The sequence below is a fragment of the Molossus molossus genome, unplaced genomic scaffold (assembly GCF_014108415.1).
Source record: "Molossus molossus isolate mMolMol1 unplaced genomic scaffold, mMolMol1.p scaffold_m16_p_14, whole genome shotgun sequence".
Classification (NCBI taxonomy): domain Eukaryota; kingdom Metazoa; phylum Chordata; class Mammalia; order Chiroptera; family Molossidae; genus Molossus; species Molossus molossus.
The window spans coordinates 4772284-4800079 of record NW_023425349.1 but is presented as its reverse complement, the minus strand read 5'-3'; the positions used below and the strand labels follow the sequence as shown (position 1 = coordinate 4800079).

General features: G+C 63.5%; 1 protein-coding gene across 1 annotated transcript; it reads right to left on the bottom strand.

Annotated features, from left to right (window-relative positions):
- Positions 1 to 133: 133 nt before the first annotated feature.
- On the bottom strand, positions 134 to 26804 carry FIBCD1 (fibrinogen C domain containing 1). Its single transcript, XM_036261822.1, has 7 exons — positions 26701 to 26804; positions 17772 to 18251; positions 14312 to 14471; positions 13827 to 13963; positions 5413 to 5509; positions 758 to 937; positions 134 to 393 (listed from the first exon to the last, which is right to left on the bottom strand). The coding sequence occupies exons 1-7, from the start codon at positions 26770 to 26772 to the stop codon at positions 134 to 136; spliced, it is 1386 nt and encodes a 461-aa protein (XP_036117715.1). The 5' UTR covers positions 26773 to 26804.
- Positions 26805 to 27796: the final 992 nt, after the last annotated feature.

Below are 27796 nucleotides of genomic sequence, written 5' to 3'. Positions count from 1 at the left end.
TGGCCTGGTTCCCCCGCCCCCCCAACGCAAGGGCAGGTCCGCCAGGTGTGCAAGAGCAGGTGACAGTGGAGCAGGAGCACGGCAGGGTCGGGGTGGGGCGGGGGCAGATGGGGGGCGGGCCAGACGGGGGGGCCTAGCGGTCCTCACGGACCGGCCGGATCTTCATCTCGGAGAACTTGAGCGAGTACTGCCAGCCGGTCCAGGAGGACCACTCGACGCCATCGGCGTAGGAGGCGTGCGCGCCGCGCAGGTACTGCCCGTTGAGGTTGGACGTGTGGCAGTTGCGGTACCACCAGGCGCCGCGGTAGAAGGCGGCGCAGTTGTTCTCCGAGTGGTCGCTGTCGTGGTCCCTGGTGGTGAACCTCATGCCGCTGTGCTTCAGGAGGGAGTCGCCTGGGCAGGTGCGCGCATGGGTGCGAATTCAGGGGCGCAGGTGCAGGCCCAGCACAGCCGTGCGCGACGCCCCCTGGGCATGTGCGTGCACACAGCTCCCGGGTGCCCCCTCCCCGCCGCTGGTTCACCCCCCTTCCTGGCTTTCTGGCGTCTGCCTAAGAGGACGAACCCAGTCCAGAGGACTTCAGCCACGGGCCTTTGGAGGCCCAGCAAAGCCCAAACCCCGGGGTCCCGTTTCCCGGCTCCGGGCTCACCGGGCTCATCTGCACCACAGGTGCACTGCAGGCCTCTGGGTGCCGGGACCTGCACCAGGTGGGACTTGGAGGGGAAGGGGAGAAGCCTGGCCTGCAGCCCGGAGCCCTACCTGCGGTGCCCGAGTAGTCGGCCACCGTGAGCGGGTACCCGTCCTCCTCGGGGTCCACGGAGAACAAGCCCACGCCGAAGCTCCTGTAGTGCGCGTAGGCCGTGCCGTTGTCGAAGTCCTCCAGGTCCACGTGCAGCTCGTAGGCCGCCTGCGTGGTCAGCGTGTGCAGCCTCTTGAGCCCTGGAGTGGGGGTGGGAATGCAGAAGTGGGGGGACTTGGGAAGTGACTCCCCAGAGAGAATGGGGGAAACCAGCTATGCTCACTGGTGGTGACAGAAAGGGACAACCACCACCGAGTGGGGCTCAGCACACAGTAGGTGCTCAAATGGTGAGAGGAAGAAGGGGCGCCTGTCTCCTGCTGCCTCTAGGGCCTAGCTCTGCACCCTGCCCTGCAGGCAGACACAGCACCCCACCGCCCTCCCCTCCTGAGCTCTCCTGTGCCCACCCTGGGACCTCATGTCCCAGCCTCCCTCCCCCCTGCGGGCGCTCTCGCACTCCAGGTGCTTCCCTACTTGTCTGATCTCCCCTTAGAAGTGACCAGCATGCAGTGCCGGCTCATCCGCCTCCCTCCTGCCTGCCTTTCCTGAGCACTCCCACCCGTGTGTGGGTCGGCGCGGGCGTGCTGGGGGCCTGAGGGCTGTGCGGCCCTTCCCCATCCAGCCCAGGGTCCTGGGTTCCGTGGTCCAGGTCCGGGCGAAGGACAGAGACTGTGAGAGAAGTAACGGCAGTGCCAGGAGCCGACCTGCCCGGCATGGCCAGCATCCGAGGCCTCCTCACGGGTCCCCCGGGAGGGCTGGGCTGTCCCCACCTCTCTCCACCCCGCCCCACGCTGCACTTTTGAGCAAGCATCTCCCTCTCCGGCCCCGCCTGCACACCTGTGGGCTGGGCCTCCCCGGGCTGATTGATGTGAGGGCCAGAGGGCTTCCCAAACTCTCAAGTGGGCAGCAGTGACCACAGCCACCGCCTGGACGGCCGTCTCAGAGGCCAGGTGCGGTTCCAAGCACGTCCCGGGACTGACGAGCCGCGCCGAGGGGGAGTGAGCCCGGGTCAGTGGCCGCCTCCCTGTGCAGCTCCGGGAGCAGGGCCCGGCCCCCGCACAGATTACCCAGGTGCTGGCCGCCGGTCCACCGGGCAGGCGCCCCCCTCCACTCTGTAAGTGAGGAAATGAGGCGCAGGGAGGCCAAGTAGCCAGCCCAGGTCACAAGCTGCGAAGGGGCAGAGCTGGGATTTGAGCCCAGGCAGATTTGTCCAGACGCCTTGCCCAGGGCAAATACCCCAATCCAGGAGTAGGGCAGGAGGAGGCCGGCCCAGTGGGGATGCCCAGAGACCCCTTTCCCCACCACTGGCTGGTTGCTGCTGCCCAAAGCCCGCCAGGAGCTCACCGCTCCTTTGGGCTAAGCCGAACTCTGCTCCGGATTTGGCATCCCGGTGCCATGAGAGGCCTGGGCAGTGCCCCGAGGGAGGGCAGGCAAGGGATGCTGGGCCTGGGGGTTCCTCTCGGATTCAGCTAACCCCCCAGGAATGCCACCCCCCCTCAGTCTTCAGTGTTCACTCTCTGCGTTTCTCAAACCCGTGGTGGTCTGCCAGGATACCCACACCCCCCACTACCTAGGCCCCTAGGGGGTGAGCTGAGATCCAACCCCATCATCCTTCAGAGTTCGAATCCAGAGCTTGAGAAAGAAGGGGCCAGTAGATTAAAATGGACAGAGAAAACACCTAGACCCTGAACCTTATATTGCCACCCCAGTGAACTCCCAGATGGATTAGAGATCTGAACCTAACACGTAACACCAAAAAAGCATTTTAAAAAATAGGAGAAATTTTTATCGAACTGGGAGGGGGAAGCAGGGCCCAAACCCAAGTGGTGAGGAGGAGCAAGCTGGCCGCAGGGACCACATAAAAATGGCAGCCTTCCAGGAAATAAACTAATTATAACTGGGAGTAAATCTGTATCAGTTATCTGACAAAGATCAACAACCTTAATATATAAAGAGCTCCCATCACTCAATAAGAAAAGACAGAACCCTGGATGGGAAGGTGCCGGGCATGTGGGAAAGCAGAGGGAGGGAGCAGCACAGGGAAGTTGTGGCTGGGCTCCGGCTGACATTCGGTCAGGGCTGTGTCTGCCAGGAGCTAATGAGACCCTGCCTAACCCTTCCTCCCGCACCCCCGTGGCTTAGCTCCTTCTTCCTCCCGCACCCCCGTGGCTTAGCTCCTTCCTCCCGCACCCCCGTGGCTTAGCTCCTTCTTCCTCCCGCACCCCCGTGGCTTAGCTCCTTCCTCCCGCACCCCCGTGGCTTAGCTCCTTCCTCCCGCACCCCCGTGGCTTAGCTCCTTCCTCCCGCACCCCCGTGGCTTAGCTCCTTCCTCCCGCACCCCCGTGGCTTAGCTCCTTCCTCCCGCACCCCCGTGGCTTAGCTCCATCTTCCTCCCGCACCCCCGTGGCTTAGCTCCTTCTTCCTCCCGCACCCCCGTGGCTTAGCTCCTTCTTCCTCCCGCACCCCCGTGGCTTAGCTCCTTCCTCCCACACCCCCGTGGCTTAGCTCCTTCCTCCCGCACCCCTGTGGCTTAGCTCCTTCTTCCTCCCGCACCCCCGTGGCTTAGCTCCTTCTTCCTCCCGCACCCCCGTGGCTTAGCTCCTTCCTCCCGCACCCCCGTGGCTTAGCTCCTTCTTCCTCCCGCACCTTTCGTGGCTGATGACAGATTTCAGCACTGCTGGGGGGGGCAGTGATGCAGCAACAGGGCACCCACCTGGCAACCTTCTCCCTATCTTTACACACCCACCTGAAGGGGGGCAGGAGAAGGGCCCCCCACCTAGAAGCTTCTCTTCCCGACCCCTGTCCTGTCTTGGCTTCATTCATTCATTCAGCTCAGGGTGCGGTTCAGAGCTCGGCTCTCAGTCCTGCCCAGTCTCCCAACCCCAGCGAACAGGCACACACACGACTTGTGTCACTTGTCTGAGCCTCAGTTTCCTCGCCCACTCCTCGGTGGTGTGAGGTCGGGGCCCGGGAAGTGGGGGCCGTGGTCACGGAGCCTGCACTGGGCATCTGGCCTCTGCTGTGCCGGTGCCTGAGGGCTGGCAGGGTCACAGCAGAGGTCGGGCACGGAGGGTCCCAGGCCTTCAGCAAATGACAGCTTAACCTACCCCCCAGCTGCCTCTGCACACGCAGGGAGGGGGCACACGCCTGCACCCCACCCAGGACCAACCGCCCCTTCTCCCCGGGGCCCCACTGACAGGCCGACCCCGACCTGCAGCCCAGACCCTGGCTCTCAGGCCTCCGGTCGGTGCCCCCACGGGCCACACGCCTCACACCTGTGCTGCCACCAACTCGCTCCTGCGGGCCGCTCCCACCCTCGCTGCCACGCCCCCAGGTGTCCGTGCCCAAAGCCGAGGTGGCACAGGTGTGCCGCGCGGGCGTGCGAGGTCATGCCAATGCTGTGCGTTTATTTTACTCTGTCGGTATAAACGGGGTGACTGCTCATGGTGGGGACAATGTTCCGGGACTGGATAGAGGTGGCGGCCACACGACTCTGCAAATATAGTGGAAACCACTGACCGGCACGCTTATCTCAGAACAAACACCAGAGCCACCCTGGCTGGTGTGTCCCGGTCAGTTGGAGCCTCGTCCTGTGCACTGAAGGGTCATGGGCTCGATTCCTGCTCAGGGCACAGGCCTGGGTTACGGGTCTGATCCCCAGTAGGGGGTGTGCAGGAGGCAGCCATGGATGTTTCTCTCTCTCTCTAAAAATCCATAAAAACATTTAAAAGAAGAAAACCTCACCTCAAGCCATACCCCCCCCCCCCCCCATATATAGGACTTCAGTTGTGATTTAAATGGACGTTATTCTTGCCCTGGCCAGTTTGGCTCAGCAGTTAGAGCGTCAGCCTGAGGACCAATGAGTCTGGGGTTCGATTCCAGTCAAGGGCATGGACCTCCGTTGCGGTTCGTCCCCAGCCCTTGTCAGGGTCGTGTGGGAGGCAACCAGTCGATCCCTCTCACGTCGGTTTCTCTCTCTCTCTCTGAAGATAAATAAAAAATATCCTCGGGTGAGGATTAAAAACAAAAAGCAAAATAAATGGATGTTATTCTTTAGAATTCAGTTATGTTAGAGATTCAAAATTTAAAACACGGTGAGCCTGCAGATGACGGAAACAGTAGCCATCGGTGCACCGCAGCCTTGGAGTCAGCAGCGGCAGTGTGTGCGGGAGCCCGGGAGCCGGGAGCAGGGCCAGCAGCACCGACTGGCAGCTCTTTGGGGTGTCGTACCCTGTGTCCAGAGCACAGCCCCGGCAACACTGACCCCTGCGGCAGGGCCCTGTGTGTTGTCCCGGCCCCCCCGGTACTTGGAACTGAACCTGCACCTGCCCACAGCTCCCTTGACTCAGAACAGCGAGCGGGTTCGAGGGCGTCCCCAACAGGCAGAGCCCACATCATGATGACGGCATGCCCTGTGTCCCTGCGCCTTGACCTCAGTCCCTCCGAATGTACTGGTCCCCCTTCGACCCTGTGAGTGGACTGGGCGTGCCAGGCCGGGAGATGCGATGGCCGTCCATCTAGGGCAGGCCACACACCTGGAGAGGGCCCGCTGCCCGGGGCCCCCAGCCCGGGTGCTCAGGGGGAGGGCAGGCCACTCCGTGGGTGCAGGGGTGCTCACCTAACCAGTGCTCCCCCGTGAGCTTGCCGAAGCCGTCCCGGTACGCCTCCCAGCCTCGGAAGAAGTTCACGGAGCCGTCCTCCCGCCGCTGAAACACCTGCAACCGGAGGAGAGGCTGGACCGCCGGCCGACCACCGCCGGCCGGGCCCCACGTCGTCCCTGCCACCTGTCCCCTCTCCCCACCTGCTCCAGAGGCGGGGTCTGGAGCACCGTGGTGACCCCGGCAGGACTAGCCTTCCCCTCCGGAAAGAATCATGTCCCTGGGGTGGGGTGGAGGACACCTGGCTTCCAGCCCCGCTCTGCCGCCTCACTGCGGGACCCCAGACTGGTCTGTCCCTGCTTCGGCCTCAGTATCCCCACTCGCAAAGGGTCCCAATATCTTCCCCAGGTTAGAACAAAACCGAACAAAAACCCATTCTCGACTTTTTAAAAACCGAGTAAACACACACACACACCTGCTTGCCCTCCGGAGCTCTGGCCCTTAAAACACCTCTGCCAGGCACCGCCCCCCAGCAAACAGCCGGGCAGGGAGGGGGTCAGGGGGCCTGGGAAACCGGAGAGACCCAGCGCCTCTCGGGGCGGACGCAAGTCGCAGCCGCTGGGCTGTGACTCGGGCCATCAGCAGCCCGCGGCCTCCGTCCCTCATTTAATAACATTCCTGGTTTGGGAGTCAGGAGTCCCACTGGTTAAATTGCTTTGAAATAAGTGCCTCGCCGGTCCAGGCCAGCGCGGCCTGAGTGTTACAGAATCCGCTGACAGCCCCCTTCCTGCCTGCCCCCTCTCCCCGTCCTTCTGTTTAACAAGCCCTTTACTCCTCATTTGCCGGGGCAGCAGCCTGGCCGCTGACCCTCCATCTGGGCCGTCGGAGGCGGCAGAGGTTTGGGCCGCGCCAGCAACCTGCCAACGACCTGCCGGCGTCACGACGGAGCGGCCCGGGCGCAGGTCCGCCCGCGGGGGCTCGAGTCTGTCCCTGGGGACTCATCGGTCACAGCATTTGGCCGGCGTGACATCAGGCAGCGGGAGGAGGGGACCTTGAAAGCTGGCCCAGCCCTGAAACGTGCACATCGTCAGAAAGAAGAAACTCGATCAAGCGCGGAGCTGAGGTGGAAGAGCTTACTGATGGCTGCGGATCTGCCGCCCGCTGAGCACGAGCCGCCAAGGCCCGTCCTGCCGGGCTCCGCGCTCCCTGCTCCCCGGAAGGCAGCCTGGCCCTCTGGGGGGGCGCTGGTTCCAGACCTGGGCTCCAGGGGGCTACTCCCCTCCTGAGCCTGTTTCCTCATCTGCAGAGGGGAGACCCCAACACACTCTCCCACAGGCTGGCGCCATCGCCGAGGGAGAGCTCCGGACCTCGCAGGGGCGCTCAGTACACGCCACTGGGGACAGCACGGGGCACGCCCGGCCACGGCCTGGGTCACCTCTCCTCCCTCCCCCTCAGCCCCTGCCCTTCCTTCCACACCTGGGCCCTGGACCCTCTCCTCCCAGCCCCTTTCATTCACTCTGATGTTCCCCTGAGCCCCTCTGCACGGGTGCCAGCTGGGGAAACTGAGTCAGGGCTTCCCCTCGGGGCCCTCGGGGCAGAGGAACAGGGGAGAGGCCCGGGCTCAGGGGATGGCCCTGGAGGAGGGCAGGCTGCTGGCCCCATGTTCACCTCCGACTGGCCTGGGTGAGACATGTGTCCCCTCTGAGCCTCGCTCCCTCACCCACTGAGCAGCCTGCCTCCCAAGACCTCAGCCAGGAGTCAATGGCACAGGAGTATTATTATTGTCATCATTATTGCTTCTCCTGTTACTGCTATCAGGAAGTAGAAATTGGGGGGTGCCAGGCTCCAGGCACAGTCAGGGCCCGACGCCCAGGCAGGCTGCCCACTGGGACAGATGGGCGGAGCGGCCAAGACCAGCTGCTGCTGAGAGCTGACCGCAGCAGCTGCTCAGGATTGAGTGCTCCTGACCCCAACCCCTGCAGCCAGGGTCTGTGTCTCCTGGCCCCTTCCTGCAGACAGAGGCCGGGCCACTGGCCAGAGGCGGGCAGCAGGGTGGGCGGTCACGCCCTCGGCCCAAGGCCAGGCTGGACACCGGAGGGCCATGGTCCTACCACCCACGCTGACAGCTGCGTTGGCCTGTTCGCCACACCTGGGCTGAGCCTCCGTCTCCTTGCCAACCTCTCATGCAACCTGACCTCTAAGCTCGCGGTCCTCAGCCCCCTCTTCCTACTGCCCTCCCAGGCCGGGTGCCCGTCACAGGCAGGACCCCTCCCTGGGGGACTGCTGCATGACCAGTGGGAGTGGTGCATGTCTGGGGGCCACCTGGACCCCCAGCCTCTCTCCTCCACCTGCCGACATCCCCAACAATGTCCACTCACCCCAGAGGCCCAGCGACTGTGCCCGCACAGGCCCTGAACCTGAGTGGTGGCAAACGGCAACCCCCACTCCTCGGGGGGCTGAGACGCGTCTATGCCGCGGTGGCCCTGGACTGGCCGACCCGGGGAAGGTGCACTGCACACGGTGACAGAAGCTTCCCGAACTGATACCTGCCCTTCCTGGGAGGGATGGGCTCTGGTATTTCCTGTCCTGATTGATTCTGTTCCACTCTCTTTGCCTGAAAAAATAATGCTGATCACAGCCCATTACATTGATTTCACCACCTGTCAACACATCACGACCTGTTGCCGACCGTGGCCACAGGCTGTCCTCATCCCTTGGCTCGGTCACCACGTGACGAGCGTGCTGGGTTCCGGCGGGGATCTCAGACTCAGAGCCCGGCCTCGCTCGGGAGCCCACTGCGCACCGTGCCAGCAAGTTCCAGGTGCGACAGGTCACCCGCCGGCCGCCCAGGCTCCCAGGCGTGCGGGGAGCTTTGCTCTGACTCCAGAGCTCAAGGTGAACTTCAGCTGTGGCTTCAGATTTCTGGGAACCAGCTGGACTTCAGGGACCCTGGATGGCAGGATGTCACCATGCCCAAGGTCTCCAGGACAGCGCAAGGGTCAGCCAGAAAGGCAGAACAGAGCGCGAAGAGAGTCAAGAATCGCCTCCTTCCCCCCCTCTGCCTGCCCACAGGGCATGGCTCCTGCTTGAGGGGAAAAGGTGGGGAAACAAAATAATTACTTATTAATTTCGAGGCTAAAATGTTCATCGGACCAGCTGCGTCCGGCTGCAAAGCAACTGACGGAGAGACGCTCGCGGCACGGCCTCCTGGGCAGGTGCCCCGCGTGGGCAGGCAGAGCGGCGTCCCTGGCACGGGTCCTCTGAAGCCAGCCGCCCGGCGCGGGGCGCCTTCCAAGCCCGCCGGGGGGGCTCAGCCAAGGGAGCCGGCCCACCTGCTCCCGCAGATGGCGCTCGGGATTCAAAGGAAGGAGGACTGCACTGGGGGGCGGGGAGGGGGGCTGACTGTCCCGTTTGTCAGACAGGCCCAGGGGTCCGTCTCAGGCCCCCACGAGCTGGTTCCCACCAGGGCCCCTTCCTCTGGCCCGTCCGGCTGGCTGGCTTGCCTGGTGACAGGGGCACAGTCGTGTCCTGAGCGCCGGAGCCTGGCTCCATGGGCACCCGCTCGGTCAGTGCCCTCAAGGACAGCCACAGCCCTCCTCACCCCAGCCGCATCAGGCAGATGAGAAAACTAAGGTTGGAGAGGCCAGGCGGCCTCTGCAGAGTGGGGGTGCCTCAAGGCTGGGGTGCTGCCCACTGAGGCCAGAAGAGGGGGTTGATGGCGCAGGAATACAGACTGAGGGGCGCCCGTGGCTGAGGGGACGGAACATGGATTGCTCCTCCACACTGTGAGCCCCCCCCGGCCCTCACCACAGAACCGCCGGCGCCCGCTCCACGTTTCACCAGCCCTGCGTCCTGGGCTGGCACCGGGAGACCGCGTCTCTGTCCCAACTCCAGCCAACGGGCAGTGTGACCACCTACGTCTTGGCTACGTTTTCTGCAAAATGAGAGGCTGCTGCCCCTGGCCCCACGTGGTGTCCCCGGGCACACGGGGTGACTGTGGCCCTGGGCAGCTCACGCCCCGACGGACGTGGAGAGGTCGCAGCGCAGGGCTGTCCGGGTCGTGGGGGGTTCCCAGCCGGGCATTTTCCTTAGATCTTTGCCCCTCGATTTCCTCATCTGTAAAACGAGGATTGTAACAGCCCTGCCCGCGAGAATTTGGTGCGGGTTGAGCGTGCCGGCTGAGACACAGCACTCCATGGTGGTAACAGTGTGCAGGCGTCCCCTGGGAGCTCAGAGGACGACCGTCCACTGGGCTTGCGGAGGTGGTCCAGGAGGGCTGCCTAGAGGAGGAGGTGCTCAGCTAAACTGTTGATCAGCAGGGTCTTGGCAAGAAGGGGGCCTGGGTGGGTCCCCACCTTAGAAGGGCCCTCGGGAGGCAGCACGGGGGATTTTTCCTGGACTCTGAGGAAGCTGCCGTGGAGACCAATTACTGGCAGCGCTGTGGCTGGTGTCGCTGTGGCGGCCACAGCCTGATTCTGGGGGGAGGCGGGAGGCTGTGGTGGCGGCGGGCTCTTGTTTCTAAAGAACAAAGAACTTGGATGAGCGAGTGAAAGCAGCCCTTCAAAGGCGGCCCCTGGAGAGGCTCTGCCCCCTTCCCTGGGCCGCGGCTGCTCCTTAAATCCTGCCCAGACATCTCTGGGCCTTGCCGGCAGACGCACAGGCACGGGAAGCCCTGGCTCAGCCTCTCACGGGGCGTGTGACCCGTGTGATCGCAGAGACGTCGCAGCCCTTCCGGGCCTCAGCCTCCCTCTCTCTAAACAGGCACCAGCAGCACCCCTTGGTCGCCCTGCAGGGTTGCAGGTGGCACCCAGCAGGTCTAACCAACATCACCGCCCTCCCCTACAGACCCAGCCACCAAGCCCAGTGGGCCCCGCCTTGTTTTTGACTGCAAATGGTACCCCCAGGCTTGGCTCCCTGCCCCGCTCCCAGGCTTGGCAGCCGGCGCCTGGCACACAGCATGCAGCAGCCATTCGTCAGGTGCCGAGGCCCCGGCCAGCCCACAGCACTGCCCGCTGCCTTGAGAGTCTGAAACACCCTGACTGCTCTGGGCAGAGCAGATGGGTCGAGGGCAGGCGGGGTGTTGTCACGGCCGTGGTCACTGTGAGCATGTGCAGGTTCCAAGGGCTCCCCGGAGCAGGGTGCAGCCTGGGGACTCCGCAGCCCACTGATGTCACGGCAGGTCTCCCTGCGCCACACCTGCTCCCAGTCCTCCTGGGACCCGAGGCCTGGCACAGCCTCAGCCCTCGCGGGGAGGGGCCGACCCCCCTGGCAGGCGGAGCCCTGGGTCTCAGGCCGGGGCCTGTGCCAGCACCCGGAGGCCACGGGGAGCATTTCCTCTCCGCCTGAGCCTGATCCCAGGCCGGCTGGCTGACGGCTCCTTTGATGTTTTCTAAGCTGAGGAAGGATTTGCCTCCCTCCGGAGGAGCTCAGGCAGCAGGAATGAGCAGTGGGAGGGGAGCGGTGGAGCCCATGAGGGTACATCTGAGCTGATGACCCTGCACAACAGTAAATGCCTGCAGAGTGTGGTCACCGTGCGGAACAAGGGTTTGGGCGCTGGGCTCACGGTGCTGGGGCAGCTGGCTGCGCTGGGGGTCCGGGTTGGGGCTCAGGGCAGAATCTATTCTACTGCAGGTCCCCTCAGCGAGAGCTGCTGGGCTGGACCCGATCCCCGGCCGATAACTATGCAAAGACGAGGGCACAGCAACCAGGCCTGGGTGGCAGTGCCCCCACAGGCAGGTCTCAGGGAGGGCAGACTGTGCCTGGCAGAGAGGCACCCCCCAAGCAGAACCCTCCTTCCGATCGCCCAAAACCCTCACTGGGCCCTGGCCATGGCCCCTGGGTTCCCCAGGCCCTGCGAGCAGTCTGAGCAAGACAAGAGGCTGAAGCCAGAGGCAGAAGCAGACACCCCAAGGGGATGTGGCCTTCTCAGTCTCGCGCAGGGAGGGGGAGGGGAGCAGGAAATGACCAGCTTTGTCCCATGCATCACCTTCCAAAGGAGGGAATTTGGCCTCTACTTACACCCACCTCCCCCTCTGTCAAAACACTGCAGGTGGAGGAGGTTCCTGTTCCCTGGGAACCCCGAGGCACAGCCTGGGCCCCCTGCCCCCTCCAGGTGAGCGGCCCGCAGAGGACTCTGGCCCTCCCCACTGCAAACCGCATATATTACCCCCGTTTAGCAGATAAGAAAAGTGAGGCCCGGAGAGGGGAAGGTACACTGCCCACAGATGCCAGGAGTCACTCATTTGGCAAGAATTTAAGGGGCATCGATGGCACGCAAGCGCCACGTGGAGCCCGGAGCCAGGGCGACCGCCAGACGACAGGTTGCTGCGTGCGGAGCTCAGCCCGCCTCGTCCAGGCCCCGCAAGCTCTGTACACCAGCGGAACGGGGTGACCACCGTCCCAGAGCAATCCGCCATCTCCCTGCTGACCTCCGCACGCAGTCTCTCTGCCTGGAACACTGTTCGCGCCTCACCCCGCACTGGCCACCCCAGGATGAGTTAGGGGCTCTCCTCTGTCTCCCCCCTGCCTCTAGCCCTGCAGCGGACTTGTCCAGCTCCCCACCAGCCAGGAGCTGGCTATGCATCCGCTGGCCAGGGAGTGTCGCCATGTGACGGCGTGCGTGTGACTGGGCCTCAGGAGGTCTGGGGGAGCACGCCCAGGCTGGCTGCTCCTTTGCCGGTGCTCTTGGACCGATCTCTTGCCCTCTCTGAGGCTGCCCTGCCAGCCTCCCTGGGTTGGAGGGGTGCCGGAGCTGTGCGGGGCAGGGCCGAGGTCAGAAACTGTAAAGTACCCCTGGGCAGGCAGAGCTGCTGAACCAGCGCTCGCCCTGTCCTATCTCTGGGAAGAGGCTCCGGTTGGCGTGTCCGGCCCCGGGCACCCTGTCCGGCAGGAAGAGCCGACCAGGGTCGGCACTCGGAGCCCGGCTGTTCGGACATGGGACCGATGAGAACGGATGGTATCAGCAGCTGGAGAGGCGGCAGCCAGCTCCCTCCCAGACAACAATTGAGTTTCTGAGAGATTCCGTGTGGCAGGGAGGTGATCCTGACAGATGCCCAGAGGTTTCTGGGAAAAGTATGCTTTTGACGGAAGCCCAAATGGATATTAATGTTTATTGACCATGCAAGTCCTTCTCAGCAGAGCGGGGTTTTCTTCCAGGGCCCACCCCGGTGTCTGAGCGGAGGAGGGTGCGCCTCGCGCCTCCCCGCCCCTCCCATCGCCGAGGCGGGGAGCTGCCCGCCCCCCAGTCCAGAGTGACTTCCCCCGAGACTGTTTCCCTGCGCCGAGCGAAGATGCACGGCCGGCGTCTCCGTCTTTCATTAGGTCTGTCCTAACCCTTAACTCTGATTTTGGGCTCTGGCTGGCAGTTGGTGCAGCTCTTCCTGCTGAGGGGCTCCCAGAGGCAAACACAATAACTCAGATGTTCTGAGTTAGGAAAACCGACGAGTTCTTAGCTCCCAGAAGCAGAGCCGGTGCGCCGGGAAGCTCTCCGGAGCTCCAGGAGGTCCAGAGGCCTGTCTGTCTGGGCGTCTCCGCCTCTCACACCGGCCTCCCGCCTGCCTGCCTCACCTGGCACCGCCGGGCATGGGGTTCTCGCCAGGCAACCCCTGGCCGCGCCTGGGCGCTCCGGTCCCGGCAGCGGGGCCCTGAGCTGGTTTCTGGGCCCCCGGCCTCCCTCCAAGACACCCCTCTCTGCTTTGATGAGACTCTTTCTGTAGATGCAGCTGCGACCTCCAAGTGCGGAGGCGGGTATTCCCATCTCGCAGCTGGGGAAGCGGAGGCTCAGACGGCTCAAGTAACTTGTCCAAGAGCCACGCGGGCCTACTGGGTGTCAGAGCTTGTGGGGAGCACCGTGCTCTCTGCCCCTCTGGCGAAGGGGCTCGGTGACAGTCCCCGCCCTGCCCCTCCACTGCCTTAGGGCTTTTCATGGCTCTCACCTCCCACCCAGGCAGGACTCAGAGGCGCAAGGAAGTGGGGTCAGCACTGTGCCAGGGGACCCCAGGGTCTCTGCTCCCAGCAGCACGTGTCCCTGTCCACCTCCTGCACGCGCGAGGATAGCGTGCAAGGCGCTCTCACACCCACTGGCCCTTGAACCTGCATTAGCAACAGGTGCCCTGGTTCATCCCGGGACCCAACCCCACCTGCCCCGGGCACCGCTGCCCTCCGAGGGCTCGAGCTCAGGGAGCGGAAGGCGGCTCCGTGGACAGGACAGGAGACAGGTAAGGGATCTAACATCTGGTCCCCAGGGTCCCCCGAGGGTCAGCTCACCACCTCCTCCTGCTCCGTGCAGGTGTCTGGGCTGTGGAACCCCTTGGTGAGATTATAGGCAGGTTCGTGGGGACTGAGAGACAGCGGGCGGGGCCAGGCCAAGGGTGGGAGGCTGCTCAGAGCCCCTGGGGCTCACGGCCTCGCTCACCCCAGGGCCCCAGGGACTCACCGTCCAGCCGCCACCGTCCGTGTGCATGTCACAGTAGACCTGGAAGCCGGCGGGGTCGTGCGTGGGGAAGACAGAATAAACACCGTCCTCGTGTCGTCCGCTCAGGAGGACGTCCAGACAGTCCCGGGGCCGAGAGCCTGGGACAGGGAAGGCCGTCAGGGTGGCTGGCCTGCACCGGGTCCCCGCCCACCCCTCTGTCCCTGGGCCCCTCTGCCTTGTCCCCACCCAGCAATGTCACTGGGGCCCCAGCCTGGGGTCAGACCTTGGCTCTGCCACTCCCTGGATGAGCCTCACTTTCCTCATCTGGAAAGTGGGCACAATGAGCCCCGCCTCATCGGGCAGGGGGAGGGCTCAACAGGAGGGTGCAGGTGAGGCCCCCAGTGCTGCCCAAGTCCTTGGCGAACAGCACCAGTGTTTTCTTATCAGTGTGGTGGGTGGGGGACAATGAAGGGGACAAAGCTGGGCACCAGGTCACCCCCACTCACCATTGGCGCAGCTCCGCGGCCGAGACCCCCTGGCAGGTGCCCTCTGAAGGTCAGCCTTGACTCGGGGCCGGCTCAGCCCCCGGTCCCTGTGCAGGGCGTCCAGGACGTCACTGACCAAGTGCACCAGCTGGGCCATGTGGCCTTGGCTCTCGGAGAGCAGCTGTGGAGCAGGGGCGTGGTCGGGGCGGGGCAGGCTCCGGTGCCAAGGGGCCCACCCTGCTCGCGTGGGAGGGGCCGAGGGCCTTCAGCCCTGTGAGGTGATGTGAGGCAGCACCGGGATCAGGCAAAGCTGGGTTCAAACCCGACTCACCCGGTTTCCAGTTACAGGACTGGAGGTGGGGCTTAACCAAGTCTTGAACCGGGCTAAGGAGGCCCCCCTGGCTAAGGAGACACCCCCCCCCCCGTGACAACGTGGGAAGTGCCAGAACAGAGTGGGGCCCACAGCAGGGCACTCAGGATTCGCCGCCTCTTAGGTGAATTCCTAAGTCACCTTCATCTCTTCTGATCCCTCCAAGGCAGGGGCCTGGATCTGCACAGGACAGGCGGGGACCGGGATGCCCCCCCCCCGCCCCACCCCCCCCACCCCCACGAGAGCCCGTGCACGGCTCTCTGATGTCCAGCACCCCCTCACCCACGGCACTGCCAGGAGGGAGGACTCGAGTTGTCTTCTCCTTGTTACAAATGGGGAAACTGAGGCCCAGAAGAGGTGTCCCTGGTGGAGAATGACCGCAGGCCACTTTCCCAGGGCTGTGCCCTCACTGTGCGGGGGGGGGGGGGGGGGGGTACAAGGTGAGGGCAGTGGCTGGGACCCAGAGTGAAAGGTAAGGGGCCGGGGTCCTGACGGCCACCCTCCGCCCTCTGAGGTCCAGCAGTATGTAGCTCAGGGCAGGCCTGGTCCTGGGACCTCTTGGCTGGGCCCGCTGCCTGAAGGGTCTGGGGTCTGTCACCTCCCCTCCCCCGACTCCAGGAGGCTGCAGGGCCCTGAGGACCGGCCAGTCACAGATGCCAGCAGCCAGCCAGAGGGGGTGGAGCCTGTCACCTGCCAGGTAACAGCTCGCTCAAGGAAGGGAAATGGAGATGTACTGGGCTTGTCCGTCCGTCCGGAAGCAGGGCCTGCAAAGTTTTACTTCCCTGTCAGTGTGTCCTCCGCGGAGCAGGTGATTCAGTGAGGGCTGAGGCCGGGGAGCCAGGCGGGCTGAGGGGGAGCGTTCGGCCCACCTCCCTGCAGGTGGATTTCTCCGGGTTCCGTGCAGCCCGGTAGGCGCTCCCCTGGCGGAGCCCCACAGGGGGATGCAGGCACCCCTGGAGGTGGGGGCGGGAAGCAGGGAGTGTGGGGCAGAGACCGCCTGGCTCACTGGTTCAGCGTCTGGGGTTCTGCCGAGCACACCAGAGACTCAGGCACGGCCGCCCGCTCTTGCTAGCAGGCAAAGAAGCCCTCCGTTTAAACCACAAATGATTAGAGTTAAAACGTACACATGAACATGCCCCGAATGATTGGGGAGAGTCGTCCCTGCTGGCTGAGCTGCCCGGATGAATCCAGGCGGCTTCTGGAGGCGGTGGAACCAGTTGCTGCCGCCCTCAGACGCCGCGCTCGCTCGCCACGTGAGCCTCGGTCTGCCCCTCCGTGAAATGGGTCATGATCCCCGCCCCGCCTAGTAACACCGGTGGGCCTAGCACAGGTGGGCTGTCTCTGCTGCTGGGAAGGGCTTTTCAGCGGGGCTCCCGTGGTCGAAACTTCAGGAGCAAACAATGTCCACCGTTGTGATAAAAGATGCTGTGCGGACAGCCCAGGGGCAGGCAGGGTATGGACTGTGTTATCCTCACCTAACAGGCAAGGAGACCCACCCCGGCAGGGCACCTGACATGCCCAAGGTCCCACAGCTGGGACTTGAACCCTGAGGGCAGAAGCTGCGGGCCGGGGGCCTCAGCTGTGGGTGCGGGTCCCCCTGGTGCTCGCTGAGCTGGGGGACCTGGGGGTCTAGGGTGAGGTCCAGGGATGTGCCTGGAACAGGCAGGTCTGGCCATTCTGACAGGGGTGCCCGTGGGCACTGCTTTGAGAAACCCAAGCCTGGGCTGGGCAGCAGAGGTTCTGGGAAGCGTGGAGAGGAGCTAGGAGGCAGGTGACATGCTCTGCAGGTGCACAGTCTCTGAGATGGCCGAGTCTGGGACATGAGTCCAAGTAAACGCTGCTCTGAGAAGTCATCTGTCAGGTGAGCCGAGGCGCTCCTGGGCCAGAGAACTAGGGGTCCTGTGCACGGAGCCCCGGAGGCCCCTCCCCCTCCTCCACCCCCGCCCTCAGGGGAGGCGTCCCGGCCAGGCCTAGCTGACCAGGGGCTAAGCCATGCGGAGAGCAAGGTGGGGGACGCGGGGCACCCAGAAAGCCTGGAGGTCCCTGAACCCTGCCAATGAGGCGTAGGGAAGTGCAGACGGCGGGGAACCAGCAAGACAGCGGAGCACCCCACCCCCACCTCCCCCGGCCAGGGAAGCCGCCTGCCCATCCGGCACCCAGACAGGCCGGGGAGGACTATGACTTTCCAGCTGCCAGCCATCAGACGGAGGGACGAGGCCACTGTTCACGTGCTGTTGGGTGGCCGAATGCCTGGTTATCCCGGGTGTCCAGAAGGGGCTGGGGCACTGGTGGGCAGGGCTTGCCTCCTAGTCCCTAGAGACCTGAGTCACAGGGGTGATGGGATGCAGGCTGGAGGCTGGGCAGAGAGCCGGGAGGCCAGGTGCCGGGCCTGACCTGGCCACTGTGCCCTGGTGAATCACTGGCCCGTGCTGGGCCTCGGTTTTTCCTAATGGAAGGTGGTGAGAGGCCAAGGAGATGTTCCTAAAGCCCGGGTCCGTGAGGGGGAGTCTTGCTGCGCTCCAGGTGGTCAGTGTTGGAAACTCTTCACCCAGATCTACCCCGAGCTTCCTGGGACCTGGCTCGGGGGCGTGGGTGGGGCAGAGGTGGTGGGGACAGGCTGAGGGTCTGGGTGGGCTCCCTCACTGGTCCCTCCTTCCCCGGAAAGCTGGGGCATTGACTGGCAGTGAATGGGGGTGCAGAGCTGGGAAGTGGGTGCAGCTTTCTCTGGCCATGTGGCACCAAAAGGGCTTGCCACTGACCTTGAACCTCGACTTGCTCCTGAAGGTCATGAGCAGCCTCACCAGCATCTATCTACACTGAGCACCTGGGATGCCCCACAAGCCCTGGATTTGACAAATCATGGGTGCTACATGAACACCCAGGACAGCGTGCAGGGGACAGTGAACCCTGGAACCATTAGCTGTGGGGCCTTGGAAGAGACTCACCTCTCTGAGCCTCGTCTGTTGTCTATAGAAATAGCAACAGCTCCTGGTCCTGGGGCACTTGGGGACTCAGGGAGGCCGTGGACATTAAGGGTCAGCAGAGGACGGGCACACAGTGGCAGCAACCCCACCCTCCTGCCAGACCTCAGGCTCAGACCCTGCCCCTTACCTGGACGAGGTGGGCCTGCTCGCTCTGCAGGGCACTGACGCCCTGGCCCAGCGTGTCGTGCCCCTTCCGCAGCCCCGCGCACTCCGCCTGCAGCTCCGAGGCCCGGGCCAGCAGCCGGGGCAGCTGGTCAACCAGGGTGTCCAGCAGTTCCCTGTCCTGTTCGCCCACCAGCTGAGGCTCAGCCTGGTGCTCGGTCAGCGCCTGCAACACGGAGGCCTGGGCGCCCTCCAGGCGGGCAAAGCCGTCAGCAAGGTCAGGGCAGCGCGGGTCAATGAGGATGCTGAGGCGTGAGCTGTCGGCTCTCTCCACAGTGACCAGGGCGCTGTTGGCACCAGCTGGCCCCGTGCTGACCACGGGCGGGGGGGCCGTGCCTGGCGTGCGTGCGTGGTTCAGGAAGAGCACGGCGCCGGTGACGGCCACGGCCAGCAGCACGGCCAGGGACAGCAGCACCGTGCACAGCACATAGCCACAGTTTGGCCGCTGCAGCCAGCCAGGCACACGGACACAGAGACGGACAGACAGACAGGAGACAGAAAGAAGAAGCAGCATCAGGTTGGGGTCCCTGGACAGGAGAAAGGGAGTCATAGAGACAGAGAAAGGAACACACCAAAAATAGTGCAAGGGTGAGAGAGCAAGAGATAAAAGAGAAACCGAGGCAGAGTGACGGGGACGCCCATGGAGAGAGTGACCCCTTCCTTGTCGCCGGCCCTGCCCCGCCCCACTCAGCCAGCCCTTGGGGTCTGGACATCCACTCTGCTGCCAGACGGGCTGGGCTCAGGTCCCCACACTGCCATTTCCTGTGGGGTGACCTTGGGTGAGGGACCTCAACTCGCTGAGCCTGGGTGTCCTCACCTTTAAAATGGGGGCAGTGATGACATGCTCCACCCACCCCTGGAAGAGAGAGCTAGAAAGACGACAGCAATGCTGCTACAGGTGTCACTCTGTAGTGGCACCCTGTCACAGCGGAACGCGTGCCTATCACTGAAGGTCCCTTTCCACCTGGGTACCATATCCCAAGTCCAGTGTCTGTGCAGGCCCCGGAGGCCGCCATACATCCTGGCCCAGGGTGGCCTCCTGAGCAGCCCCTCTGCCCCTTTGTCTGCCTGCCCCCCGATTCTCCACAGAGCAGGCCCCTGGCGGACACCACTAGGGCAGGAAAGGGCGTCCTTCCTTCGCACGAGGAGCGGTCTGGGCGACGGGGCCCCTGTGACTCCCAGAATGGGAGAGGCACCGGGCAAAGGTGGAGGCAGCGGGCCAGGTACGAACTCAGACTGGCTCCGGGGAGGCAGGGGGGCTGCCAACAAAGGAGCCGGAGCCCGAGAGCAGCTTGTACACAGGAGCAGATCCAGGCTCACTGCACCGAATCTGTCATGGCCCAAAGGGAGCTTGGAGACCGCCACCAGGCACTAGACGCATGGGGACACTGAGACCCAGGGACAGCAAGGGGCTTGCCCCGAATCACACAGCACATTGGAAGCAGAGCTCAGACTAGACCCCCAGCTCCTGCCTCCTGCCAGGGCCGGCCACCCGAAGACTCAATTCTCCCGTTCTCCCTTCCTGGATGCGCTGCAGCCTGACATGAGCTAGTACACCCGCGCGTGGCCGCCCCTGGCGCGACATGCCCGCGCAGTAAACATCAGCGGCTTTCGCTGTCTCGGGATCGATGCACACAGAACATCTGAAGTGCCTAGTCTCTTATTTTCCACCCAAAGTGTTATTTCTGTGTGTCCCTGATGCTGGGACACACCTTCTCCCCCCTCCCCCCATTTCACATCTCTGACCTTGGGGGCATCTCACAACTTCTTTCTCAGTGACAGGTGAGGGAGTGGTTCCCCTCACCTTACCTAGCGGTTCTTGCTGTGGGGACATGGGGTACAGCAAACAGCCTCTTGTCCATAAAGCCGAATGCTACGCGGAACTGGGCACGGGGGCGGGGGAGGCGCAGGCGCGCAGACCCCATGGAACCCGTCTGCGTCATCGGCGAGGTGAGGGAGGGAAGCCCCGAGCCCCATGATTTCCACCCGGTGCGCCACAAGGATGTTTAAAACATGCGACACCTGACCGTTTAGTCAGGGCGCTGGCCTTTCCCCCCTTAGAATGTCAAATAAAAGGCTGACACCAGCCGTCCCGCGTGAATGCCCCGTCTTGAACATAAATACACAGGTCCTACCCTGGAGCTGCATCTTACTGGTCAGGTCGCATAAGAGGGTTGGGTCTGACTGGTTAATTCTTGGTCTGAGAAACCCTCATATGCAAGTATAGGCACCTGATTTTTAAAAAACTCACTTTGGAGCAAAAAGGGTAGGTAATTACCTTTAAAAAAAAAATCCATCAAAATTATACCTATTTTTTTGTCAGATCGGCAAAAAATATAATGTATTTTGGTGCGCTGCAGAATTGTAGTAATTAGTTTGTGTGCCGTGAGATGACAAAGGTTGAAAACCGCTGCCTTAGCCTGAACCTGCAGTGATGGGACTCTCTGCCCCCGAACTCGCTCCAGCCCTCTCTCCACGGATGTCCAGGCCCCGGGGGGGGCACACCCACCACGGGCTCCACACATCTGGGCGATTTACTCCAGCCAGACCTGCCCTGGTGGCCCCTCTGTCAGCTCCGCTCAGGCTCCCCGCTCCTCTTCCGCTGGCCTAACTCGCTCTCCTCCCTCAGGACGCAGCTAAATGCCACCTCTTCCAGGAAGCCTCCCTTGATTGTTTCCTCACCCTCCTTTGACTTCATTCATTCACTCACTCAAACACCCAGTCAGCACTGATGGGTGTCCCCGTGAGCCAGACTCCAGGCCCGTCCCTGAGGAGGTCATGGTGGACCACTGTCCTGGCCCTGCCCTGAGGGAGCTCATGTCCCATCGACTGTGATTCTTACCTTCTTTGGGGGCACAGATCCCTTTAAAGGGGGAAAGGCGGTGGGCACAGGGAAAGCTGGCATTCGGGGGCCAGCAATCCTAGGAGGCTTGCCCTGGACCATGAGCCCCGCCAAGAGCAGGGACCTGCTCACCGCCTGGCACAGAGGGGTGAGTTGTTGGATGGATGGAAGCGTGGATGGACTAGGTCATTTCTCTGTGGCCAAGCTGGTGTGGGAGGAGGTGGAGACCCTGGGACCTGTTATAGGGCTTGGTAGGACAGAAGCCCATGCCGAGCCCTGGACCACCTCCGATGGCCTGACACAGGCTGTCCCGGCTCCCCAGTCACTACAGGTCAGCAGCTTCCAGACCGCGTATCACTGCTGTTCTTAGAGTCTGTACCATGTTCCTGCCACCGGGACCTCCATACAACCCCCTGCTGTGGTTGGTTCATTCTGCAGATGGGAAAACTGAGGCTCAGCGAGCAGAAGACTGTACCCAAGGTCACCCGGAAGGCAAATGGTTCAGCCCGCATTTGAACCCAGGGCCGGTGACTCTGGAATCATACCATCTGCGCCCAGGCTGCTGGCTGAGCGACCTCACAATGTTCTCCCTCTGCCTGAGGTGTGCCGGGTTTGAGACAAAGCTGTGTCGCCCTGGCCGGTTTGGCTCAGCGGTTAGAGCGTCGGCCTGCGGTCCTGAGACAAGGCTGTGTCAGCAAGCAGACCTCTGCCAGGCGCCTCCCAGAGGCCACTGGGCCACATCGCCCCAAGCAGCTCAGAGCAGTGTCCTCCAACTGAAGAGCACTGATGTCCCAACTGGTGCGGCAGGGTGGCCCTGGCCCCCGTGTCCCGGGCCCCCGGCCCTCGGGCCCCACTTCTGCTGCAGCTCCAGGTCCCTGGCCGGAAGCAGGGTGGTGGAGGAGAGGAGGGGCCCAAGAAAGCCGCGGGCGGTTCCCCAGGGCAGGGCGACATGGAACTTGGAGATGAAATGGCCACTCAGCAGAGGAGAATTAGTCTTCAGAGACCGCCTTGAACGTGCAGCGCTGACGTGCCTCGGAAGAAATCCGCCCGCCCGAGATAATAGGGGACTGGGGCGGCCCAGCGGGGTGCTGGGGCTGGAGCGGTGCTGGGGGCAGAGCAGGGCGCGGCCTGCGGTCTGCCAGGCTTGGGATGCACATGGCCCTCCAGCCGCCAGGAGCCGGGATCGGGAAGGTGCCCCAGGAAGCGGGCATGAGAGGAGCCCCAGGTTCGAGGTCTCCGGCTGCCTCAACCCCCTTGCGTGAGCTCCCACCTGGAGGGACGTGGCTTTGTCCCGTGTGACCCCCCCCCCCCAGTGCCAGCCCATGGTCCGGCTGCCCAGGAAGCCCGGGCCCAGGTGAGGGCAAGATGGGCTGGTGCCAGGGGAGGCAGGAGGGAGGAAGCCCCAGAGATGCCTCAGTTGCGGGGGGGGCGGGGGCATCTGTCCCGCTGCCTCCTCTGAGTCCCCAGCCTCCAGAAGGGGACGTGGGGACCGGCAGAGGGAAGGAGGCTCGGGAGGAAGGGCCTCACCGCCTTGGTGCTGGCCGGCCCAGCCTGCCCAGCCCGCCAGCCGCCTGCGTCCGTGCTCTCGAAGGGAAGTGATGCGGCTGTCCCCTGGTGGACCGCGACCGCCTCCCTGGTGCCAAAGCAGGCAGAAGGAAGCTTCCCTCCAGGACGGGACAGGCAGGCTGAGGACCTGGTGCAAGCCGGGAGGGCCGAGCACCCCAGCCACAGTCAGGAGGGGCTCATGACGGAGACACTTCAGACTGGGGAAAACGAGGGCGGGTATGGGGCCAGGCAGGGGCTCTCCAGGGGCGTAGGGGGTCCGGGGGGTGTAGGAGGCCCAGCCCCTGCCCAGACCCTGAGGGATCCGCCACACCACCCCCAGAAGCCCACCCCTGGCAAATGGTTCTTGACCTGGGCTGAACTCTGAGCCCCTGGCCCCAGAAGAGAAGGGTCTCTGAGACCCCTTTAGTGAGGGGCTGGTTGTTCTGCTCAAAATTTTGGGGTCAAAGACTTGGGAAGAGGGCTATGGCCTGTCCTACGAGCCTTTGGCCAAGGGCGCCTGCAGGCGATGCACTGGGCCCCTGACAACAATGATGAGTGAGGGGCCCAGAGGAGGGGCCAGAGCAGGGGCTCAGGACAGGACAGGAGGGAGCCGGGACCAGTGGCCCCCATGGGCCTCTTTCTTCCTTCCACCCTCCTCCTCTCCCAATATGCTGTCGCACAGGGACCTCGACCCAACCCCAGGGATCAAGAGGGAAGAGGCGTCTTCCTCGTCGCCCCCACCACACTTCGTTTGTCCCCCAGGAGACTCTAAGCTCCCGGGGGCACAGGTTCCCGGCTGCATCTCCTGGTGAATTAAATGCGGCAGGGTTTAGGTTAGACACCAGGAAGAACTTCTCAATGAAAATTTTGTTTTTAGACATTTCGGAAGTATTAAAAGAATTGCCTGGAATGGGTCAGAGGTGTTCCGCCCTGTGGGGGGCTTGGCTGGGGGACTACTCAGAAACAAGCCCCAGGAGACTATTCCACGGTGACCTGCTGCCCCCCACTCCAGGACCAGAAGGATGGTGGCTGTTAGCAGACCCTCTCCTCTGAGCAACTCCGAACTCCCGAAAAATGCTCCACCATCATCTCCTGCCCCAAGGGCGTGCGAGCGCCTTCATTCGGCACAGGAGAAGGGAGGCTATGATGTCGGCGCTCGTCCAAGGTCACCCGGCCAGGAGGCGCTGAGGCCAGACGGGCCGGGACAGAGCTGGCAGTGGGCACCGTGAGTCTGGGCACCCGAAGCCAGGACGCTGGAGCCCACTCCCCGGGAATTCATGACGCGGCCCAGAAAGGACAGCGGCCTCTCTCCCCTTCGCCCTCCCATCGAGGTTCGTTGGCTGCCTGGGAGGACCCAGGTTCAGGTCTCAGCTCCAGTTCTCTTAGCCTCAGTTTCCTCATCTGTCAAATGGGACCATCATCCCTGCCACAACGCCCAGGGTGGTGGTGACTAAGAAATGAGAGCTGTGGAGAGGCCAGCTGGTGCCCACTGGCATTACTCCCGGGGAAAGGGCCCCATTGAGACCCTCAGGCAGGCCCTCCTGGTGGAGGCTGTGGTCAGGTCACTTCCCCTGGTGGGCAGAGGGGACAGGCTGCTTCAAGAAGCAGCCTCCTGGAGGGTGCACAGTGCTTCACAGTTTGCAAAACTCACCGGTACGTCACTTGGCCCTCCTCACAGCCCTCGTGAAGCGAGGAGGACACAGCAGTCGCGGTTCCATTTGACACACGGTAAAGCACAGACCCAGAGAGCGGGAGTCTCTTACCCAGAATCACACAGCATGTCCGCAGCTGACATGAGCTAGGAGCAGGGCCCCAGGGGACAGGCCTGCAGGGAAGCAGGGTGGCCAAGGCTCTCCCGTTGGACAGAGGGCATGGGAAGGGCCTTGCCACTTTTTTTTGTTTAATATAATTTTTCTTTATTGATTTTAAAGAGAGAAGAAGGGAGAGGGAGAGAGAGAGAGACACCAATGAAAGAGAACATCAACTGGCCACCTCTGCACGCCCTCCACTGGGGATCAGGCCCACATCCTGGGCACGTGCCTGACCGGGAATCGAACTGGTGACCTCTTGGTGCAGGGTCGACGCTCAACCACTGAGCCACACCGGCTGGGCGGTCCTTGCCGCTTATCTGAAGCTTCAGACCAGCCTGGAGCTGGCACAGCGGACAGCCGGTCTGCACGCTGGGTCACTGAAGGAGTTGGAGGGTGAGGCAGTGTTCGATAAAGGCCCAGGCTCCCACGCCAAGTCCTCACCTGCCCCTGATGCCAAGGGGCAGACAGTTGGGTCCTGGCCTGGTGGCAGCTGGAATATGTGTCCCCAGGGAGCAGTAGAAGGAGGCTAGGCTGGCCCAGAAGACCTAAAGCCACATCTCCAACAGAACCCCCAGAAGCCTCCCTTTGAGACACAGCACTCTCCTGGCTGAGGCTTCATGCAGTTCAAGGCAACGTTTCCCTCAGCTCCCAACCTGAGCTGCCCAGAGAGCAGGAACCTGGGCCCGGGGGGAGACCCTGGGATAGAGGCTCAGAAGGAGCAAGTGTCCGAAGGACGCTCCTGATAGAGAGACTCGGAGCTAGGGCACAAGGCAGTGGGATAAAGACAGTGAGCAGCACAGGCGAAATGCCACGGGGACTCTAAGACTTAGCCTCTGGGCATCAAGGAAGCCTTCCTGAAGGAGGTGGCATTTAGTAGGTTTTCCCTGAGTGAAAGTGTTTGTGTGTGTGTGTGTGTTGGGGAGCTTGGTGCAGCCAACAAGATGAGACAACAAAGGTTTGGAAATGGGCAGCTTGGTGTGGGACCAGGGGTGGGCAAACAATAGTCAGTATCTGTAAGGGGGCTAAGAAGAAGGGAGAATGGCCCCGGCCGGTTTGGCTCAGCAGTTGAGTGTCGGCTGCAGACCAAAGAGTCCTGGGGTTTGATTCCGGTCAAGGGTACGTACCTCCATTGTGGTTCGGTTCCGACCCTGAGGCCCTGGTTGGGGTCGTGCGGGAGGCAATCAGTCGATGTGTCTCTCTCACGTCAATGTTTCTCTCTCTCCCACTCTATCTGAAGATAAATGGAAAAAAGAGTATCCTCGGGTGAGGATTTTAAGAAAAGGGAGAATGGGCCAGGCTGGGGATGGCCCTGAATGACAAGTCTAGAAGCTAAGACTGCTCTTGCTAAGAGGGGTGAACGTCAGATTTCAGCAGAAGACTATGGGGGTGGCTTGGATGTGGACCTGACCCAACAGGGAACAGACTCCCCCAGGAGGCACCAGGGGAGGCTGGGGTCAGCCCCGGCTTCTAAGCCTTGCTCTCCCGCTAGCATGCCATGTGACCTGAGCATATGCCTCCACCTCTCTGAGCCACCAACCCTCTGGGACCTGGGAATGCGCAACCCTGCCTAGTCCCCAGGCTGCGGTGGGAAGTGAGGTCGCACAAATGGACAGGAAAGAGCTTTGCAAACTGTGGAGGGCTGGGCCCCCCACCACGGCAGTGTAACCAGACAGATGAGCAGGTTGCAGCTCTGAGAGTGAGGGGCCGCCGAGCCCGCCCCTGCCGCCCCCTCCTGCCACTGCAGACGGAACTGTTCCTTCCCCACCGACAGCTGTCTGGGAGAAATCTGAAATTTAAAACGGGCAGCCCCATTCCTCTCCTTGGCGAGCAGCCTCCTCATCTCGCCTTCCTGCCCCAGTCCCTTGGCAGCCTGGCCCGGGGCGGGCCCAGGGCTGCCCGTCCACTCAGCATCCCGTCTCCAGCCTCCTCTCTGGTCAGTCCTGGAGCTCTGCCCTCACCCCCTTCTGGTGCTCAGCCCTGGGCACCCTCCAGGCCTGCCCACTTCCACTGCTCCTGAAGAGGCAGCAGAAAGGGTGGAGTGAACAGACCTGGAGCCCACAGACCCAGGTTCAAATCCCAGCAGAGCTGTGTGGCCTCCAGCAGGAGCAACCTTCTCTGAGCCTCGCTCCCCGCCTCACTAAGCGGAGAACCACCATACCCAGCATGCTCGCGGGAGGCAAATACTCGTGGATCCTCTGCTGTGTGTGTGTGTGTGTGGGGGGGGGGGCTGCTGGCTGAAGTGTGAGGATTCAGAGGAGATGGGGAAGGTGGTCAAGTCTTGGTCCTGAAGCTCAGGTTCTCATGCCAGGCACCTGGCACAGGGTGGCACACAGCTTAGTAAGTGGTTAAGATGCCCACTGTACAGGCAATGAAACAGACTCAGCAAGAGGTCACTCGGCCAACAAAAGGCTGGTCCCACTGTGAACTAAAGGTCCCCAGACACACGTGTGCACCGGGAGTCTGTTGGAGGCACAGGGTGCCCTCCCTCCTGCAGGGGTACCGCTCCACCCCAACCTCAAGTTCAATCTTCCTCTGGGGGAGGAGGAAAGGAGGGCGCCCGCCCTTCCCTCAGCCTCCCGAGCCTCGCGGGGGTGCTCCCCAAACTCCAGCCCGGAGCTGGGTGTCCATTATCCCACCAGCCAGAGCGGCCCCCTCCCGGGGTCCGGGATGTCCCCACAAGCCTGGCCCGCGTGTACCTGAGGCTTATCGCGCGGCCGGTCCTCAAGTTGGGAAGCGCCGCCCATGGTCTTCCATCGGTCGTTGACCATCTTCTGGCAGGACGGCGGGGTCGCGGCGGAGACGCGCGGCTGCCGAGCGCAAAGGCGCCGAGGCGGGCGCGGGCTCCGGGTGCGCTCGGCCCGCCGGTCCCCGCCTCCGTGCTCCGCGCCGGGCGCCCGGGCCAGCGGCGTGCGTGTGCAGGTGTGCGTGTGCGCACCGATGTGTGCGGTGAGGGCGGGAGCGCGAGAGCCGCCCGCCGCCGCCGTCCCCGCTGCCCGCTGCCCGCTGCCCGCTCGCTCCCGCGCTTCCCCGCGCGCTCCTCTGCCTCCGCCTCCTCGGCTCCCGCCTCCCAGTCGCCTCTTGTTTTTTTGTCTCGGATGCTCTTTGCTTTTTATTGCTTCCCGGTCTCTGTCTCTCTCTCTCACACACTCACACACCACTTACATTCACACACACGCACTCACACACGCGCGCGCGCACACTCACACACACGCGCGCGCGCACACACACTCCCACTCTCACACACACACACACACAGGCTCACACCCCGCGGGCTGCGACAGTTACATTGCGCCTCCAAAAGGCCAAGATAAAGGACGCAGAACGGGCCCCAGACACCCGGGGCCAGCGGGAGAGCCTCGGACAGCCCGGCCCTCGCCTGCCCACGGAGGCACCGGAGAACCCCCGCGGCCGCCCCTCACAAACTTCCTCCCAGGCCGGACTCAGCCACCTCGCCGTGCGCCGGGGCCGGGCCGGGCTGACCTCGCGGGCGCCCCCCGGGACAGCGCCGCACTCCTCCTGCCTCTCAGAGGGCACAGGGCGCACCCCGGGACAGCGCCGCACTCCTCCTGCCTCTCAGAGGGCGCAGGGCGCCCCCCGGGACAGCGCCGCACTCCTCCTGGCCCTCAGAGGGCGCAGGGCGCCCCCCGGGACAGCGCCGCACTCCTCCTGCCTCTCAGAGGGCACAGGGCGCCCCCCGGGACAGCGCCGCACTCCTCCTGCCTCTCAGAGGGCGCAGGGCGCCCCCCGGGACAGCGCCGCACTCCTCCTGGCCCTCAGAGGGCGCAGGGCGCC